The 17,631-nt window shown below is 36.9% G+C and overlaps 1 protein-coding gene across 4 annotated transcripts in view; it reads right to left on the bottom strand.

Annotated features, from left to right (window-relative positions):
- Positions 1 to 17,631, bottom strand: part of Crybg3 (crystallin beta-gamma domain containing 3) — a 119,584-nt gene that overhangs the window by 78,450 nt on the left and 23,503 nt on the right. For 3 of the 4 annotated variants that reach the window (XM_004857939.3, XM_021238838.2, XM_087208447.1), the window contains exons 2-3: positions 16,846 to 16,912; positions 33 to 463 (exon numbers count right to left, since the gene is read on the bottom strand). In XM_004857939.3, the coding sequence (XP_004857996.1) occupies positions 33 to 463; positions 16,846 to 16,912 (498 nt within the window). Of the gene's footprint in view, positions 1 to 32; positions 464 to 1,481; positions 2,251 to 16,845; positions 16,913 to 17,631 lie in introns of those variants that run through there. The other variant, XM_087208448.1, reaches the window with a different exon arrangement.

Raw genomic sequence — 17,631 nt, 5'->3', positions numbered from 1 at the left:
AATTTTTTGGCTCAGTTAAATATTACACTTACTTGAGCAAATCAGTGCTTTCCTGTTCACTGTCTTGTGCTGTATCCAAAGAAAAGGCATCTGAGAGTTCATCTGAGTTGAACTCTTTTTCTTCTGTTGGAAGCACCTGGATTCCCAGTGAGCCACTAAAAACCTCCTTCTCTCTTTTGCTATCTTCCACATGACTGTCACAATGAATCTGTAAATCTTGCTCAGTTTTATCATGGTCATCTTTGAAAGAAGATTGCTTAACTTCACCAAAAGATGATTTTCCTGAGATATTGAACAAGTTACCAAGAAAGTGAAAAAAGCTTTCTTTTGGTTGTTTGTCACTTTCTCCTGCTTTGCTATCTGAAGTAGAACTGAAAAGGTCACTTGGCTTTTTGGGATCTTCCAGTGTTGAAAGAGAGATGAACTTCTCAGTACGGTTCCTTTTGTCCTCACATTGGGGAATCTGAAAACAAAATAGAAAATAATGAGGATCATCATTTAAAAATAACATAGATGGACTGATAAGCTATTACATGACAGACTCTGTGCTGGACACCAGGGAAACATTTGTAAACCAGATTGACAGCTTCTGTTCTTTTGTGTGGTTTATGATCCACTGTGAACAGTCACTGTGACTTGAACAAAGCTGTGTAGAGAATGTTGCAAAGGGAAAAGTACAGCACAAACAGGCACCCAGAGCAGAACTAATCACCCCCAACTGGGTAGAGGTGAGGGGAGAAGAAGTAAAAGGGGGATGCTTCCTAGAGGAAGTGTAGCCTCTGAAGGAAACGTAAAAGTGACTAAGTGATTATGTGAAGAGTGTGAGTGTGTGTGTGTGTGTGTGTGTGTGTGTGTGTTTAGGAAGGTATCAGATTCTAAGGAGTTTACTGTGACTGGAGGTTAGGATGCAGAAGTGAGAAGAGGGTAAGTGGAGACAAGTAAAAGGTCAGATCATGTTTATTTACATTTATCCATTACTATTGTAAAGCTAATGGATAGTATATTTAAAAAATCAAACCTAAATCGACCACCTCATCATTGCCCAGCTGAGCTTAAACACACAATCCTCCTGCCTCAACCTCCCAGAGTGCTGGGATTACACACATGTGCCACCATGCCCAGCTCAGGCCTCATCACATCTGTATGTGTTAATCCACATTATTTAAAAGTGTTCTTTAAGAAGATCAAGAAAGATAGTAACATGGTGCTACAATTCAGAGAAAAGCCCCATGTGATCCCTTCATGGTAAAACAGGAAGTCCTGACATATATTGAAACAAAATATGTTCATTATTTGCAGACATTAAATGTTGGGAAAGGTGCATTTTGCCTGCTCATAATTAAGTTACAGGTAAAGCAAACTCACATTCATGTCTGCTCTACATGAGGAAAAATCAAGCTGCTACAGCAAAGAGCATGCTGGCATCCCACCTCATGCTCAGCCAAGATTCCAAAAAGCTTTAGGCCACTGTGCCAACTCACCCTCCCTTCCAAACATGCTGGCTCACATACTTGGAAACGGAATGCACATCCAACAGTATCTGTCATCTGCCATCCTCTGAGTCCTTATGAAAAGAAACTCAAGTGTGAGTCAGAAAAAGAACACCAAAGGTAAAACCACCTTAGGGTACTGTAGGTTCACATGATAAAATGTTGTTAAGAAGCTGATCAACAAGAAAGCAAGAGCCCCATAACTGTAATGTCATTTATTCACTCCGTTCCATGTTTTAATCCATATTCAAAACAGCTTAAAGGAGCATTCCACTAACCACTAATCAAATTTAGCATGTGAAAGGCTGAGAAAATGTTTAGAACCTCCTAACCAAGCAAACTGATTGCAAGTAAGCAATATTTTAAGTGTGTTCCCTGGCTTAGTTGTATGATTGAGTAAACACAGCATTTTTCTACATTAGGACCTTAATGTAACTTGTAAGGCTCTGCATTTGTAATACTGCCAGCCTTTTAGAAGAGTTTCACCTTACGTAGATTTTGACTGTAATTTGATCCTACTTGCTCCACCTCACCCACCCAACCTTCTCACAGTTAACAGCCAGCACCTTAAGTCAGAGGAGGCCTCTCCTCATTTCACAGCATAAACTGTCTCTCAGTCTGGCAGATGACACATCAGCTCATAGGCTGGAAGTGTTCATATATATCAAACACATATTTTGTCCTTTGACCATTCCATTTTTTTTTGTTGTAATTTCCAAACATATTCCTCTCTAGGTCAAAATGAACTAACACCGTGAAGTAAATAAAATCATAATTCATTTCTATAACTAATATGAATGACTTCATTCTGCACAGTCACTAACAGCACTGACCTATGTGGTGCTCATTAAAATATTATAAATGTCCTTAAAACACTGTAGAGATTCACAAGAGTACTCTAAAATTGGAGCATTGGTCTGTAAAAAAAAAAAAAAGAAAATTAAAGAGAACATGGAGATGACAGTTTTTGATATCATTAAAACCTTAAGGCAAATCATTTCTGTCACATATAATATTTATTTTACTGACTCAACTATTATTTTTATTCTACAATTCCTTTCAAAGCATAATTCTTTCCTTTCCAAGTGAGGATGATACATCTTGCTAAACTAATGAAAGCCTTCACATTTAAACTTCTAGAGTTATAATTTTTAAAAATCAGTTGTTTTTCTTTCCTCTCAATTTTCAGCATTTTTGCTCTTCTAGAACTCTGTATGTACATTTGCCAAAGATTTTTTAGTTTCCTCAAATATTTCAGTTGTCTAATATTCCCCTCATAATCTTAGATTTTTTTTTTGTAACTAAAATACTCTCATAAGAAAAAAATTGTTTCTAAGTTTAGAAACAAAAATGAGCAGAACAGTGCTATTCAACATAAACACCTACAGTAAAATTTGTATTAACTAAAATCTTAATTTTGATCTAAAACAGATGTTCTTTCCCTTCAGCCTAGACAACAATTGAGTTCAGCCCTGCCACAGGCCTTCATTAGGTGGGTCTCATGTCCGCCTGGCAACCACTGTCTAAGGAGTCAGCCAACCATTGTTCTAAGGACTCAGCAGAATGAAAGCACTCAAGATTCAAGTAAACATGAGCAAAATATTGATTCCAGCTCCTCTCAGAGATGTTAGTACAGTATTATGCATATAATGTATGAATGCTATTGATGAAGAAATATGCATCTTGAGAACTTTTAATTTTTTCCCTTCATACTTGGGGTGTTGTAATGCAGTACCCATTGTCCAAATTTACCTGTCTACTCTCTTCACTACATGCTCAACACAGGGAAATAGAAGAAAGTACTAGGTACACTGATTAAAAAGACTTCATTCTGGCCTTCAGGGAGCTTATAGTCTTGTAAAATACTCATCAGTCTATCAGTGTAGGGTTTGGAAGAGGTATGTACACAATGAAGGACATAATTAATTCGACTGGGAATGGTGACAAACTACTGCATAAAGGAGGTGACATCTGAACTTCCTTCTAAAAGTTGGGAAGAACATTCTAGATTTAAGGTATAACATTCTCAGGCACAAAAGTCTAAAGTATGTTTACTATGACAGGGGTGTGGGTAAAGTCGAATGGAGTACAGAGGATGCAGGATAAGGTTCATAGGACAGCCAGTTAGAAGTGGAGAGTGAGGGAGAACAGTCACAGATGACTGAGTTCTCTACATTTGGCATCTATTCGAATAGTTAAGCCAAGAAATGGAAATAGAAAGCAGAGAATTAGGGTTTTTGGGTGGGGGGTGGATTCAGGGCAATATACTACTTAGATGTTGAACATGTTAAATTTTGGTCCACAAATTGACCTGTCCGGTAAACAAGTAAAAGGATGCAACTGGCAATACACTGTGTGTAGTGGGAGGGGTGGGGGTGGGGCAATGAAAGAGACCTTTTTAAAGCAAAAATACTGAAAGGCAGGCATTAAAAAAAGCAGAGAAATCAGAGAAAGAGATGGAAATGGCCAAAAGCAGACCAGGTCATTCCTTCCAGAATACTGGACTCCAAAGGCAAAGGACAAAGAATACTTGCAAACACAGGGGAGTGAAGGATGCCAAATGTCACTGCCAGGTCCACAAAGGAGAGGGCTATCCTCTTCAGGGATCTTCAAAAACATTAGGCACACTCCTACTTCAGGAATTTTCCATTTACTTTTCTCTTTGCTTAGAATGTTCTTTTCCAGATAGTTATAGGACTCACACCCCCTCACATCCTCCAGACTTCATTTAATGATGCCTCCATCTATACCTAAATTATTAACCCTCTTTACTTCAAAGTTGCCTATCCCTCTATTTAATTTTTTTCCTTGTACTTGCTGGTAAACACACACACACACACACACACACACACACACACCCCATTTAACATCTGTTTTTTGCTTGAGAAAATGAACTTCAAAAAGGCAGAAAAGTGTGTTTTACTCATTAAAGTACCTCTGACACACTCAAATGTGCTTGAAAATAAGAGGCACTTAAGTATTTGCTGGAATAACTACAGGAATGAGGACTGCAGATAATCCCTAGGACTGCATGAGATATAGTCATAATCCTTCAGAAATTCATGAAGATAGTCCTAAACTCAGTGTGAGGTTGCAAAGAAATAGGAAAGGTCACTAAACAGAAAGGAAGCCTTTTGAGAGATTTTAAATAGGAAGAATGACAAATGATGATACTTAAGTTCCAAGATAGAAGTGTTTTTTTGTTCCTGTTTTGAGGGTCAGCTCTATACTTAGTGGAAAGGAAGGGATGACAGATTCCAGAAGATGAGCAAAAAGTGTTAAGAGGAAGAGACTCTATAAATAGTCTCTAATACCTCTATAAAGGGGAGGTATTGGTATTGATGATGAGTAGAGACATTGCTTCTCCTAGGTAAAGTAAGGACAGTGGATAAATTCTGGGCGATGACCTCAGGAACATGAGAGAGGAGGTAAAGAGCAGAAGGTGGACCTCAAAGGTGGAGCTAGATTTGGACTCCCAAAATAAAGTAGATTTGGAAAAGTATTCCTGGGAAATGCAAGCCCAAGTCACCGATAGGCTAAAACCAGTTGAGCATGCTTACTACGCCACTCACTACCTTGGTTCTCTGCCTTCTTGTTCATAGAGGCATTTCCTCAGTCCTGACTGAGCCTCTCCTCTCTACTTGCATTGTGGCAGCAGTGTCTGTCCTGCTTCCTCCACTAACCATACATGAAAGGATGAAAGAGTATATTTCCCAAAGCTAATACTTCAACCAGGCACCAGCTCATAACCCTTGTTGTCTCCTCAGGAATCTCCATTGCTCATCTGTCTCCCTGCAAACCTCTACCACATAAAAGTATGGGTGCAGAGACAGTCATCTCCTCTCTTTTCACTATAAACTTCTTTAAAAAGGAGTTACTAACCCCCACCAACTTTTGTCTCTTTCTTCCCAAACACTTCCTAAATCCCTGCAATCTGACTTTTTTTCCCCAATCATGCTCTGACTATTATCTCTCAGAGACACTCTCCTTACTAATTCAATTGACTTTTTTTTTCTGTCCTGATATTATATGATGTGTCTAAAGAATGTGAGGCTAAATCTCTATAAATATCATTCTTCCTTTGGCTTTCATGACATAAGTCTGAGATTTCCTTTCTTCTCCAAATATATCCTCTCCACTTATTACAGATCACCTTTTTGGGCTTATGTACCACATTCCTCTGATTTCCAGTATAGACCTACATTAGTTTCACGTACTTTTTATGAGCTCTTACTTTTCACAGATGTCATTAATCAAATACAACTAATCAGATTTGTATTTTCTGCTCAGACTTCTAAACTATGGATCAGTATATTTCATTATCAACCAGACATTTATCTCCATCTGGATGCTTAAACAGGACCATGAAATTGGCCATGCTTTATCTGCATTCTTCCATTTTCTATAAACTATAAAAACTTGTTAAAGTCAGACAAAACATCAGGACATGATCTCTCCCCTAGAAAAGTGCCTGTAGTGACTAACCAGTTTCTGTTCTTTCATTTCTGTTGCCCACCCCCTCCAGTCTACTGCCCATTCAAAAGCCAGAGAAATCTCTTTGAAGTCAAATACGATCATTCTTAAAGTCTTCCAACGGTTGTGCACTGCTGTCAAACTCCCTGGATGGATTCAAGATTCTAGTGAATCTAGCCCATGTGACCTCTAATTTCATCTCTTGCCATTCACAATGCTAGGATTGCCTAATGTCAGCATATACATTCTCATTCGTTCCCCCCTACTCAACTACCATACTTTCTCTCTCATACTACAGTATATCTATGTACAATGCAATTCCTACTCCAAAACTATTTACTCCTTGCTCTCTTTGCCATGAAAATCCCTACTACAAGTGAATGTTTTCAGAATGAAAACTGCATTAAGTGTTCTTCTAGTGAATATCTCCATCTGACATCCATCCACTTAATGTCTTTCCTGTCACCACAGGGTAAAAGCAAACAATTTCTTATTCTGTCATCATGAGTATGACTATTACTTTAATTATTAACAGTTACTAAGATTTGACATTCATAAACTAAAACCAGCCACTTACTAGAGAATTCTAGTGTTCTGGTAAGACATCTGGCTGCCACATATTGACAAATTTGCCAGTAGGTGAAATTCCCACCAACAGTTGAAATTCAATTTTGAGAAAAATACTTTATCTGAATTTATTACTGCTATCTTGAGTTATAGTTGCAATGATGCTACAATTTTAAATCAAAATCACTAATTATCTTTAACATAACAGATTTAGTTTGTGGTGAGGTTTAACACCATTGTAACTATTGACACACATTTGTCACAAATTTTTTTTTTTTGGTACCGGGTATCAAACTCAGGACCTTGTGCTTGCAAGGCAGGCAGTGGAACCACTGAGCTAAATTCCCAGCCCTGTCACAATATTTTTAATGGATTTTATCATTAATGTTAAGGTGTAAGGATGAATTATTTATCCTCTATTGTTAGAGTAATTTTGTTTGAAAAATAATGTTACATCTTTATCACAAATTATATTTCACTAGAGAATGAGAGTAGGAAAGAAGGTGAGCCATAAACTATTTTGCCCTGCTTAAGCTCAGTACAACAAATACTGTAACTTTTATACCATGATATGCCCATGTCTTTACTACTGTTAGTTAAAAAACTGAAATTTCACTTTTAAAAACTGCCATGGAAGCTCATGTATGTGGTTCCAGCTACCTGGGAATATTGCTTGAGCCCTTGAGTTTAAGACAGTGTGGGTAACATGAGACCCTACCAAACGAAAGAATGAAATAGAATCAAGGTTATTTCCATGATGTTGCTTTCATAGCTTTTCATCTTTATATAAGTTATGATAAAAAGATATGGAGTGTATCAAGTAATTGTCCCTGATCATAGATCCTCCAAGACAGTCATCCACCATATATGTCAGAGGAAAAAAAAAAGTGAAAATTGCTGATCTGAATTAAAAAAAAGTTATGTAGTAGTAACATGTATGAGTAAGGAAAGCTATAAAAGTAAAGAAATTTCAGAAAAGGTAAATGTTCAAAGGTAAATGGAGGTATAGTAACTGAGCAGAGAAAACTTTCATCCAATTGTCTGAAAAACAAGACTGTAATCATAAAGGAAACCATCCCACAGTTAATCTGAAAAAGCTTAGGATCTGAAGGCATAAGGCACTACTTAAAGCAGACTGACACCTGGGATTAAATGCAAATAGTTGATCTGAAAATCTCCAAATGCACAGTTGAGCTCCAGTGCTCTTTCCTGGTCTCAAACAGTCACTACCTCCCACCATCACCACTGCCCCCATTCACACAAAAAAATGAAACTACAAAAAAATGTAGAACATGACTGAAGATACAAGACTTGTGTCACAGTGAGCCTGAGACAGCAAAGGGGCATTCACAGGGAAACATCCAGAATACTGACAATCAAATCTGGAGCACAGAAGGGATTTCAGGTAGAGATCTGGGAGCCAAATGCTAAAGGCGTAAGATCAGAATACATCACTTTGAAGAAATGACATTGAGGAGGGTTGAGAACTTCGATAAACATCTACATCTACATGAAAAGTTATTTATCCAGAAAAGAACCAGTGAAGGAAACAGTCAGTGGAAAGAAATGAAGCAGAAAGGACAGTGTCATAGAAATATAGATAAATCAAAGAAATTTATTAGAAGGAGAGCAAGACTTAGAAAATGAAGTGTTTCAGTTGGCTAAACAGAAAAAGTGAAAAAAAAAAAAAGGCCATGAGCGTGGCCAGCAAGAGGTCAACAGTGACTTTAAATGTGCTAGTTTCTTGGAATGGCTTTCATTTACCCAATAGCTACACGATGAGCAATCATGACATGTGTGAAAAGCACAGTTCAGGTTTTCCAAGTCTAAAGAAACTAAAGGATAGACAGAAGCCAGATTAAAAAGGCGTAAAAACTGAACCGTGCTTAAGGCACATTTTCATGAGAAATTTTAGGGTAAAAGTCAGAAATAAAGTAAAATGATAGTACAAAAAGAAAGGAAATCAGACCCACAAAAAGAAAACAACTATTGACTTAACCTTTATGTATTTAGAGAGAAATATAGGGATTACTGAGGCAAATGGGAAGAAGCCAGTGGATGGAAGCAGTCAAAGCAGGATACAAGAGAAGGCAGGAAGTACTGGCAACTGACACCCACTGCATGGAGGTATAGGCCTTAGGGAACTTGGCCTTAGAAGGGAGAAAGGGAAGACTATTCCCTTGAGATAGGTAGAAGGAAGCAAGGCATAGTAATATGGCTACCCTTTCTTTTAAATACAAGCGGGTGTGAGTGCAACAAATGCTAAAGCTACAAGACAATTTTAGATTATGAACTAAACATGTGAAAGAATCTCTGCTAGATACAAAAACCTGTTAATATAAAAGAAATATGCATTCCAGTAGAGGAATACATACAAGTGATAAAAGTAGCCACCAGTATTATATAAACAGCAAAATCTGTGTAGCATATATGTGGTATTTTAAGAACCAAGAATTTAATGATATCCAAGATAAAAAGATAGCTATACTTATTTAAAATAATTCATTTTAATAGTTCAAACTATAACTTCAGATCCCTGTCATTTTGATTTGGTATTTCAAGATCAAATACAGCAAGATTTATATATATAGTATATGCTTCTTATACACAAATCTGTTATGATTCAGACTTAAGAGGGAAAATGCAGCACACTTTTTTCCCTTTTTATCACAGAGACATAAAATTCAGGTTAACAAGATAGAAACATGATGAGCAATGTCAAACTACAGTGAAGTTCTATTTTTAGAAAATATTCATTAGAAAGAAAACAGCATGCTTTATGCCACTTGCTAAATGAAAAATCTTCAATTGAGACTGTTCTCAGTAGCAAAGTAATAAATGCTGTTACTAATCTTTTCTAAAAATTTTTCCTACTAAGTTATGGGGCTGACTATTGGTATTACCAACATACTTATTTGTACTGATGCCTGAAGCCGCAGTCTTGAACAACTGGTTCTGTGTGGCTAGACTGAAGAAATCCTACCAGTAGTATTCAGAAGGTTAAGAAAACAAAAAGTTACGTGGGCTAAAATGCTACCACGGAAAGAGCGTCACATGCCCTTTCTGTTATGGTCTAACCCAGGTGTCCATATATAAGTAACCCAAAAGGCCTCAAATCAAAAGAGAAACATTATCATGACTATGAGTAGTATGTACTTAGAGGCCCAGACTCCACATAAGTTCATTCTAGGAACTCTAAGATATTAAGAAAAAATAAAAAGAAGATTGTTAGCATGGACCAAGGTATTAAGAACAACAGAAAGGACTATTTGGACGGAGGCCTACTCACTATATTTGCAACCCGATACATTTACTGAATCCACAAAATTGACTTTCTGAAGCAAACCTCTGAAGGCAGAAGTCCAAATATGAAGAATAAATTTTGTTTTGTTTTGTTTAGCTGAAACATTAGACCAGCACATATAAGCTAAGTAGGGAAACAAGTAGAGATCAAGAGAAGAAGCAGCAAAGAAACCCTAAAAGGTTTGGTGAAGGTCAGGAGTAAAGAAACCCTGAGGAATTAAAAGATGGCTACAGAAGCTGGCAACCAAAGAAGCAGTGAAATTTGAGATCTCAGAAGAAACAGCCTTCTTGTGAAGTATATATGGGTAAAGTCTCATATGTAATATTAGAAGTGAAAATCTTGCATAGGGCAGCTCACGGCATATAAAAAACTAAAGGAGAGATCACCAGGGATTTAGCTCAGTGGTTCTCCACCTGCCTCACAAGCACCAGGTCCCAAGTTTGATCCTGGGTACCAAAAAAAAAAAAAAAACTAAAGGAAGAAAGCTGGAGAATCCATGTAAAGGGAAAACTACATACTGGCTGCTTATTGGCTACAAAAAAGCAAAAGAGATGTTATAAAGCTGGAAGCAAGATTTACGAGCCAAACTCACAGGTGAAGAAGAATGGGAAACAAGCTAATCCTGATTATTTCTTTCAAAAAAATAAATATTTATATTTTTCACTATTACAGAGAAGACAGGAATAAAAAATACCAACTTTATGTTTATCATACTTAATGAACTTAGACTTCATATAGTCTTCAAAATGTTAAAAAGTACCCATAACAGTAAGGAAAAATTCAGATGTCTTTTTTATAATTACTTTTATTGGTACAATTTAGGTATACAATATAATGACATTCATCATTGGAAATTTGCGATTTTACATAATCTCTCTTAGTTCTTATTTTTTTCCCCATTCCCCTGCCCTCCTTCAACCCCTCCACCGCTCCCTATTTACAAAGACTTTGTTTCCATTTTTTAATTTTTTCACATTGATTCCATTCCCTTCTTTCCTTTCCCCTACACCTCCCTTTTCCCCCTCCCTTGTCCCTTTTCTTCCTTTTTCACATCATCTATTACACCTTTCAGTCCTTATTTACACTTTCAGTTTCTCACACCAGAGAAACTATTTGGTATATACACATGTGTGTCCTATCTATTTCACTAAAGAGTATTGCCTCAAAGGGCATCCATTTAGCTATAAATGTCTCTAATTTCTCATTTTTGATGGCTGAATAGTACTCCATTTAAAAAAAACCACATTTTCTTTATCCAGTCTCCAGTTGATGGGCAATTGGGCTGCTGCCAACTTTTAACTAATACAAATTGTGCAGCTATGAACATGGATGCACATATATCACTGTGGTATGATTCTTTTAATTCTTTGGGGAAGATACCCAGCAGAGGAATAGCTGGGTCAAATGGGACTTTCAGTCCTAGTTCTTTGAGGTATCTCCATACTGATTTCCACAGTGGTTGCACCAGTCTACACTCCCACCAACAGGCGAGTAGGGTTCTTTCCCCACAGCCCTGCCAGCATTTGTTAATGGTTCATTTCATGAGAGCAGCCATTCTTTCTGGGGTGAGGTGGAAACTCAGCACTGTTTTCATTTGCATCTCTCGAATGACTAGTGATGTTGAACATTTTTTCATATGTTTATTTGCCATGTCTACTTCTTTGTGTGAGAAATGTCTGTTCAGTTCAGATGCCCATTTTTGGATTGGGTCTTTAAATTTGGGAGGTCTGATTTTTTTAAGTTCTTTATATATTCTACATAGTAGACCTTTGTCTGAGGGACTGCCGGTGAAACTTTTTCCCCACGTTGTGGGTTGTCTCTTCACACTGCTGGTGGTTTCTCTTGCTGTGCAGAAGCTTTTTAGAAAAAAGAGATCCCACTTGTTGATTGTTTATGCTAGTTCATGGGAAACTGAGGTTCTGTTCATAAAGTCTTTTCCTACCCCAATGTCTTCAAGAGTTCTACCTAACCTCTGTTCCAGCCAGTTCTGTGTTTGTTTTTTTATTTACATCTTTAATCCATTTAGATTTTAGTTTAGTGCATGGTGAGAGATATAGGTCTAGTTTTACTCTTTGGTAAGTTGAAACCAAATTTCTCCAGCACCATTTATTAAAGAGGCTATCTTTCCTCCAGTGAGAGTGTTTGGCTCCTTTGTCAAAGATGAAGTGGCTGAGTGTGTCTGGAGTTGTTTCTGCATCTTCTAATCTGTTCCACTGGTCCTCAGGTCTGTTTCTTTGCCAGTACCATGCTGATTTTATCACAGTAGTTTTTTATTATAGTTTCAAGTTGCAGGTTGTGATACCCCCTGCCATGTCTCTGTTGCCTAGAATTGCTTTTGCTAGTCTAGGTCTCTTCTTTTTCCAAATGAATTTTTGGATTGTTTTCTCAAGGTCGGTGAAGTATGCTGCTGGGATTTCAATTGGGATTCCACTGAATGTATATAGAAGTTTTGGAAGTATGGCCATTTTCACTATGTTGATCCTTCCTACCCAAGAGCACGGGATGTCTTTTCATTTTTTGATATCATCTTCAATCTCTATTTTCAGAGTGCTATTGTTTTCAGAGAAGAGGTCTTTGATTTCTTTTGTTAGGCTGATTCCTAGGTATTTCAGTTTTTTGGATGCTATTGTGAAAGGAATTGTTTGCCTTATTTCTCTCTCAGTGAGTCTGTTGTTCATGTAGAGGAAAGCTATTGATTTTTGTGTGTTGAGCTTGTACCCAGCTACTTTACTGAATTTGGTTATTAAGTCTAAAAGACTTTTGGTAGAGTTCTTGGGGCTTTCTATATAGAGTATCATGTCATCAGCAAATGAAGACAGTTTGACTTCATTTCCTATCTTTATTCCTTTTATTTCTTTCTCTTCTCTAATTGTTGTGGCTAAAGTTTCCAAGACTATATTGGACAGGAGTGGTGATAGTGGACATTCTTGTCTTGTCCCTGATTTTCATGTGAAGGATTTCAGTTTTTGACCATTTAGTATGATATTGGCTGTTGGTTTTTCATAGATGGCTTTCATCAGATTGAGGTAGAGACGATCTATTCCAATTTTTTGTAGGGTTTCTATCATAAATGCATGTTAGATTTTCTCAAATGCTTTTTCTGCATCTCTTGGGATGATCATATGGTTTTTGTCCTTGGTGCTATTGATATAGTGTATTGCATTGATTGATTTGTGTATGATGAGCCATCCCTGCATCCCTGGGATGAATCCCACTTGGTCAGAGTGTATGATCTTCTTGATGATCTTCTCCATTCTATTTGCCAGTACCGTATTAAAGGATTTTTGGATCTATGTTCATTAGTGAGATTGGCCTATAGTTCTCTTTTTTGATTGGGTCTTTCTCTGCTTTGGGGATCAAGGTGATGCTTGCTTCCAGGAATGAATTTGAGAGTATTGCTCTCCTTTCAATTTCATTGAAGAGTTTAAACAGTAGTGGAAGTAGTTCCTCTCTGAATGTCTTGTAGAATTCAGCAGTGAAGCCATCAGGACCCGGGCTTTTCTTGGTTGGTAAGTTTTTAATTATGTTTTCAATTTCATTGATTGATATTGGGTTGTTTATAGAGTTTTTAGGTCTTCTTCATTCAACTTTGGTAATTCATACATGTCTAGGAATCTGTCCATTTCTTCTGTGTTTTCCATCTCATTGGCATATAGGTTCTTGAAGCAGGTATTGAAAATCCTCTGGATTTCTGCTGGGTCTGTTGTAATTTCACCCTTTTCATTCCTAATCGCATGGATTTGGGCCTTTCCTTTTTCTGATAAGGTTGGCTAAGGGTTTGTCAATTTTGTTGATGCTTTAGAAGAACCAACTCTTGGCTTCATTGATTTTTTTGTATCATTCTCTTAGTCTCCATTGCATTGATTTCTGCTCTGATCTTTATAATTTCCTCCCTTGTATGAGCTTTGGGTTTGTCCTGCTGTTCTCTTTCTAGAAGCTTGAGGTTCAGCATCAGGTTGTTTAATTTGGCTCGCTCTGTTTTCCTAATATGAGTATCTACTGGTATGAATTTTCCTTGTAAGACTGCTTCATTGTGTCCCATAGATTCTGATATGTTGTACTGTTATTGTCATTTAATTGTCATTGAACTGTCTGATTTTTTCTTTAATTTCCTCTGTGATGCATTGGTTATTCAGAAGTGTGTTCAATTTCCATGTGTTTATGAAATTCTTGCAGTTTATTTCACTAAGGATCTCCAATTTCATCGCACTATGGTCTGATAATATATAGGGGATAACTTCAATTCCTTTGCACTTACTTAAACATGTTTTATATGTGAGTATGTGGTCTATTTTGGAGAATGACCCATGTGCAGCTGAGAAGAATGTGTATTCTGATTTTGTGGGGTGGAAGACTCTGTAAACATCTGTTAAGTTCATTCATTCAAGAGTTTGATTCAATTCTAGTGCTCATTGCTTATTTTTTGTCTAGTTGATATATTTGTGACAGTGAGGTACTGACATTCCCCCACTACTATTGTATTAGTACTTATTTGATTTTTCATGTCCATTATTATTTGTTTTATATAGTTGGATGCACCAGTGTTTGGTGGATATATGTTTATGATTGTCATCTTCCCCTTGGATTGTTCCCTTTACAAGGATGCAGTGTCCTTCATTGTCTCTCTTAATCAGTGTTTGTTTGAAATCCACTTGATCTCCAAGGAGGATAGCTACCCCTGCTTTTTATCAGGTTCCTGTTCCATGGAGTATTGTTTTCCACCCTTTAACTTTCAGCCTATGAGGTTTTTTTTGAATTGGGTTTGTTGTATGTAGCATATTGTTGGATCTTGCTTCTGGACCCATTCTGGTGGTCTATTTCTTTCGACTGGTGAATTGAGACCATTAACATTGATGGTTATAACTGATACGTATTGACTTATCATTGTCATGACTTTTTCTTTTTGTTGGATTCTCCCTCTTTGCGTTTAACTTCTTGGCATGCCCGATGAATTCATTCTGCTGGGCTTCCTGGGGTTGTGATCCTCATTGTCTTTTCCTAGGATACTGTCTAAAATTTTTTAGAGTGCTGGTTTGGTATTCATGAAGTTTCTAATGTGCTCTTTGTCATGAAAGTATCTTATTTCTCCATCAATTCTGAAAGATAGTTTTCCAGGGTACATTAATCTGGGTTGTATGCTATTTTCCTTTAGGGATTGAAATATGTCAATCCAGGCTCCTTTTGCCTTGAGGACTTTTGTTGTGAAGTCTGCTGTAACTCTGATGGGCTTTCCTTTGTATGTGATGTGTTTCTTTTCTCTCACTGCTTGTAGAATTTTGTTCTTCTGTTAGGTTTCTCAAATCTTAACAATTATATGTCTATGTGTAGATTCTTTTTGATCAAGGCTAGTTGGAGTCCTATACGCCTCACTTATCTGTATGTCAATTTCTTTTCCCCTCCTTGGGAAGTTTTCTGCCATTACTTCTGTGAACTGTTTTATTTCATCTGCACTCTCACCTCATTGACTCCGATCAGTCTTATATTATTCTTCTTTGCATCTTCTAGCAGCTGCTGGATTGATTTCTCATGGTCCCTTACTATTTTAAAGAAATTTTTATTTTCCTGGTCACTATTTGCAATCTTATCTTCTATATCTGAAATTCTGTCCTCGCATTGGCTCATTCTGCTGTGTAACCTTTAAATGGAGTTTTTTATCTCCTGGAAATCTGTTTGCATCTGTTTTATGGATTCCATTTGTTTCCTATGTTGGGATTCCATCATATTCCTCAGCTCTTTTTTTTTTTTATCTGTGTCCTCTTTAGATTTATTAATCATGTCTTGCACTATGGGCACAATCTCTGCTGTTACCTGAGAAATTATTTGTGATTTCATTTTATCCAGATCTTCTTTTTTGCCAGTTCAGGGAGTCCAGGTGGTTGAGTATCAGATTGTTCCATCTTGTTTCCCTTTGGGGTTGCTTTAGGTGATCTGAAAGTCTGGTTTTGAGACTTGTTTGTATGTCTTCTCATTTCACCAGGGGGCAGGGGGGGTATGGGTACTGCTTGGGCCTGTGAGGCTCACCTCCTTGGTGCTGGGGGCACTAGTACAGCGGCCCAGAAGGTTCACCTCCTCTGTGCTTGGGGTAGCTCTGCTCCTCAGTGCTGCAGGCAGTGGTACGGTGGCCCGGAAGGTTTACCTCCTCTTCAGATGACTTTTTGGTTCTTTCATTGACTAAACTATCCTGAAATCCCTCAAAAGTAGAATCCTTTACTGTCATAAATCAAGTTAAAAAAAAATCAACTGAAACTTAAAGCTATGATTATGAGGTAGGTACAAAAATGTGATCACCTAACCTGCCAAACATAAACATCAACTTGTAGAAAATCACTTAAGAAAATAATGGTTGAAATGTTTAGTAATTTTTAAACTCATCAATAATTTTTAGGTAGTTATATAACTTATACATTTTTTTGGCTTATTCTGTGAAAGCGAAAAAGTCCAATTTATAGGTGAGCTAACCAAACACATCCAACACATAGTGATGACATGTAGGAACATGTCATTAATTTCTATTCCCAGAAAGCACTATTGGCTATCTGCAACATTTCAAAAAACGTCACCTGAACCTAAGAAATTTCTAGGGAAAAGAGACAAAGGAGATCATGTGATTTGATTTCCAGATTAGAAATCTAAAGCAAAGACGGTAAATGTCTTAGCCAAAGGGTACACTTCTGGTTAGTATCAAACTGAGACCATGACTATCTGAACTCTCTTCTCAAGGTTCTTCTCTCCCACTCTACTTCATGATGCAAGTATCCAACAGTGCTGAACTGGTTTTCTACCTAAAGTAATAATACAGTGTTCTTTTTAAAATGTAAAATAAGATGAAAGAATCTAAAAGAGGGCCGGGGATTTAGCTCAGTGGTTCTGGCACCTGCCTTGCAAGTACAAGGTCCCAAGTTCAATCCCCGTACCATAAAAAAAAGAATCTAAAAGAACGCATAGAGATTAAAACTATTTGCTTGGTATTATTAATAATATAATGAAATTAATATTAATTGAAAACCATACCTTTACTGCTTCTGATGAAAGCACATTTTCCTTTTTCTGACTTGTGCTCATGGGCTCAGTTTTGACACTGGAAAATAAAAACCACAATTTCCTTTGAAATTAAAATAATTATTCAACTGATACAATTCCTATTTAAACTAAAAACTGAATGGTCCCTCATCTATAATGCTCCCAATATTCATACAGAAAACGTTACACCAAGGATATGTCAATTTGAATCTCTAAAGTTGAAAAACACAATCATATATGCTCACCCAGGCTTCAGAAACTTTTTGTCAGTTCATTAATCTTATATTGATAATCACACTATACTGATGATGCAACAACATATGTCTATAATAATCTTGAAAAGTGCTAACACCATAATATTTATTTATATCAAGGTTCTGCACAGTTTGGTCTTTTTTTTTAATGCTTATGCTGAGTGTTATTTCTGTTCAGCAAATCATTATAAACATATAGGTCCATATAGTGAATTCTGGGAATACTCAAAAAGAGATGCAGGTTTATCTAGCCCCAAAATACTTCCCAGATGGTGCCTTAAGAATCCAATTTTCCAAACAGTCACTTTTAATTGTCTTTTGTCTGGAATACTTTCACAGATGCCTTCAGAGATGCCATCATAAATTATTTTGCTTATCAGACAAAAATACATTTTTAGATCTAAATGTTTGTATCTGTTTACACATTTTGTTTTCATACTTTCCTATTCCTAGATCAATTGAGTAGCACCACTCTGAAGATTATCATGACTGTCTACCATGTGCCAAAGATTGTGCTTAGCTT

Source organism: Heterocephalus glaber, unplaced genomic scaffold (genome assembly GCF_053883595.1).
Source record: "Heterocephalus glaber isolate CG9 unplaced genomic scaffold, H.glaber_assembly_v1.0 deba00000122, whole genome shotgun sequence".
NCBI lineage: Eukaryota > Metazoa > Chordata > Mammalia > Rodentia > Bathyergidae > Heterocephalus > Heterocephalus glaber.
Note: the sequence above shows the minus strand (reverse complement) of the source record. Positions and strands in the feature narration are given on the sequence as shown.